This window comes from Sminthopsis crassicaudata, chromosome 6 (genome assembly GCF_048593235.1).
Source record: "Sminthopsis crassicaudata isolate SCR6 chromosome 6, ASM4859323v1, whole genome shotgun sequence".
Taxonomy (NCBI): domain Eukaryota; kingdom Metazoa; phylum Chordata; class Mammalia; order Dasyuromorphia; family Dasyuridae; genus Sminthopsis; species Sminthopsis crassicaudata.
The window spans coordinates 240,414,686-240,418,077 of record NC_133622.1 but is presented as its reverse complement, the minus strand read 5'-3'; the positions used below and the strand labels follow the sequence as shown (position 1 = coordinate 240,418,077).

Below are 3,392 nucleotides of genomic sequence, written 5' to 3'. Positions count from 1 at the left end.
AAGACAACCTCAAAGAGAAAGGAAAATAGTGATAATTCAGGATTAAGGACAACAAGATGATTCATGACCATTGTTGTGCTTGAACTTAGACTTAAAATAAACTAAGTAGGGCTTTCTAAGTGGGGAAGAGATCAGTGACAGCACATCTTCCTAGCTGTGTGAGCAAATCACTTAAGCCCAGTTGCCTCAGCAACAACAAACAAACAAATAAAAACAAACAAAAACAAAAGCAAGCAAAACAAATAAACAAAAAAACAAAAACAATGATAAATGACAGCCCATGGCATGAATTTACAGATACAGTGACAGTGACATATTTCTGGAACATTAGCATGCCAGCTAATGTAGCTGGGTGATGAACTATGTGAAGGAGAGTATTTGAAAGAAGAATAGAAAGTTAGATTAAACCCAAGTTATTAAGAAATTTAAATGCCACACCGAAGATTGTATGTTTAGCTTTAGAAACTATAGGAAAATCCTCCACTTGACTTTAATAAATTGACATTAAGGAGATGATCAAATCTGATGTTTAAAAAATCCACATTGGCAACAATTTTGCTATTTGAATGAATTGATAAGGCATTTATTAGATATGTTGTTGAATTGTTAATGGGAGAAGATTTATGATTCAAATTTCAACATGAGTGTTCAAGAACAATAGAAGTCTTTAAGCACAATATGTTTTAGAAAATATGAAAGGCATATGTTGTATGTTAATAGGTACAATGCATCTTTGTGAAACTGAAATAGACACTTAAATGAACAGGTTTTAAAATGAATAGAAAAAATATAAAACGTCCAGTCAGAAGGGAAATTTAGGAATCATCTAATATAAACCCGGCATTTTACAGATGGGAAATGTGCACATGTGAGGAGGAAATGCCTTGTCCAACCTGAACAGATTATTTCCACTGATGGAAGACCCAGAGAGTGAAATGGTAAGAAGAAATCATTCTTTTGGTGTAGAATTTATTCTCTTGGGATTTTCTGACCTTCCTCACTACCATGCCATTCTGTTTGGCATTTTCTTAGTTGTCTACATGAGTATTCTTTTGGGAAATGGCTTGATTATTTTAATAGCCCTGGTTGATACAGCTCTCCAAACACCCATGTATTTCTTCCTTGGAAACTTTTCCTTCTTGGAAATCTGTTACACGTCAGTCACCATTCCCAGAATGTTGACAGATCTTTGGACCCAGAAGCAAAACATTTCTCTATTAGCTTGTGCTGTACAACTTGGCTTTCTGCTTATGCTTGGAGCTACTGAATGCTTCCTCTTGACTGTTATGGCTTATGATCGTTATGTGGCTATTTGTAAGCCTCTGAACTATCCTCTTATCATGAACCACAAAATGTGTGTACAGCTAGTTTCTGGCTCCTGGACCATTGGGATTCCAGTCCAACTTGGTTTGACATACCAGATATTCTCCTTACCTTTCTGTGGCTCTAAAAAACTCAATCATATTTTCTGTGATATCCGTCCAGTACTAAAGGTGGCCTGTGGTGATACCTCTGTAAAAGAATTTTCTCTTTATGCTATTGTTGTTTTATTTGGTGTGTTTCCTTTTCTATTGATACTTTGGTCCTACATAAAAATCATAGGGACAATCCTGAAGCTGCCATCTGCTATGGGAAGATCCAAAGCTTTTTCCACATGCTCCTCTCATGTCATGGTTGTTGGTTTATTCTTTTTATCTGCCATTATCACATATTTACAACCTAAATCTACTCATTCTGAAGGAAATGACAAATTTTTCTCTCTTTTTTACACCATTGTAACACCAATGTTAAATCCCATTATATATACTCTCAGGAACAAGGATGTCCTAATTGCCCTGAGAAAATTCTTACCAAAATCTCATTTGAGAAGTAAATAATTGAAGTCTCAAATGCATTTCTTTCTGCATTTGACTTGAAAATCCTATCCAACATTTGCCAAACTTCTCTTCAATATCTCTTTAAAATTTTTATCATCCCTCATGAATAACCACAAGTTCTCAGAGTAGCTTTTTGTATTTCAAATGTTACTACAACATTATGTCAATTTTCCATGCATTTTTTAAAAAACAATTTAGGAGTCCATCCTTTAACAATTTACTAAAAAATGACTTCCCTCCCTTCTAGGGAGGGTGAAAACTGAATTAATCACTGGTTTGAATATTCTAGTTCATGAACAATGCAGTATCAGTACTATATGAAAAGATCATCAACATGTCTTGCTTAATGGTGCTTGAAAAAAAAAAAAGAGTATTTTCTTTCTTTTTGTATTATTCTTATACACTGAGGATTTTAACAATGCTATTTTTAATTGACATAATGATTATTTTCAACAAATACTTTTATAATCCTCCTAGCATTTTAGAGTCAACTTCCATGTAATTTGTAGAATTGAATTGCTCATTAAAAAATGAATGGGCTTTCCAATCTCTTTCCTGTGATCAATTTATTTTTATACTAAACTAAAATAAAGTAATTTTAACTTGTCCTATTTACAACTTGATCTCATAAAGAACACCATTTATGTTGTTTAATTATGTCTATTTTGTGTTTGTATGTATATCTGATACATTACAAAACATAAGCCACTAAATACAGAACCTATAAAGGACTGTAAAATGTAACTAATTAAACAAATAAAAAGACATATTGTTGAAGAAAAATGACTACAAGAAAAAGAAAAGACTGTCATGCTACATTGTTTCTGTATATTTTAGCAAGAGACTTATTAGATGTTTCTTACCCTACTGTGTACATCCTCCATAAAGAATGTATAGACCTATATGGGCTCCAGCCATACAGAATGAGAAGCAATGGATGGGTGTGAAAATCTACAGCATTTACTTTGGTGAGATCACAGAATGATTGAAGTAATGAAACTCAGCTAGAAGAAAGCTGTATTTTATATCATGGTATAGACATATTTGTTAGCATTTTTACTAGAAAAATTTAAAAAAATCTATTTTAAATAATCCTGAATAAGAAGACAATCACAACATATAAAACCTTAATTCCATTTAATTAGAAATATCAATTTATTGAATACAATATCAGCACGTCGAAGCAACTTTTACCTAATTGAGAGTGGGAGGTACAGTATATGATGAGGACATTTGAGAATTCCTATTATTTGATCATGTCATTCTTTCTGTTTCTGATCTGATAGAGAATGTGAAGAATCAAAGAAATACTAGACAGTACATACAATCATCAATTTAGAGCTGGGGAAAAAAAAAAAAACAAACTTGCAGGCCCCAAATCAACCTATAATTTAATTCTCTAATTTAATCACTTCATTTCTTTGTGATTCTCATTTGTCAGAAAGATAAAGAAATAAATAGTAAATATTATACAAAGTCATAGATTTAAAACAGAAAGACATAAGAGAGCAAGTC

At 32.4% G+C, this 3,392-nt stretch overlaps 1 protein-coding gene across 1 annotated transcript; it reads left to right on the top strand.

Annotated features, from left to right (window-relative positions):
* The first annotated feature begins 935 nt into the window (after positions 1 to 935).
* LOC141547467 (olfactory receptor 10AG1-like) lies at positions 936 to 1,877 on the top strand. Its single transcript, XM_074275873.1, has one exon. The coding sequence runs from the start codon at positions 936 to 938 to the stop codon at positions 1,875 to 1,877; it is 942 nt and encodes a 313-aa protein (XP_074131974.1).
* The last annotated feature ends 1,515 nt before the right edge of the window (positions 1,878 to 3,392 follow it).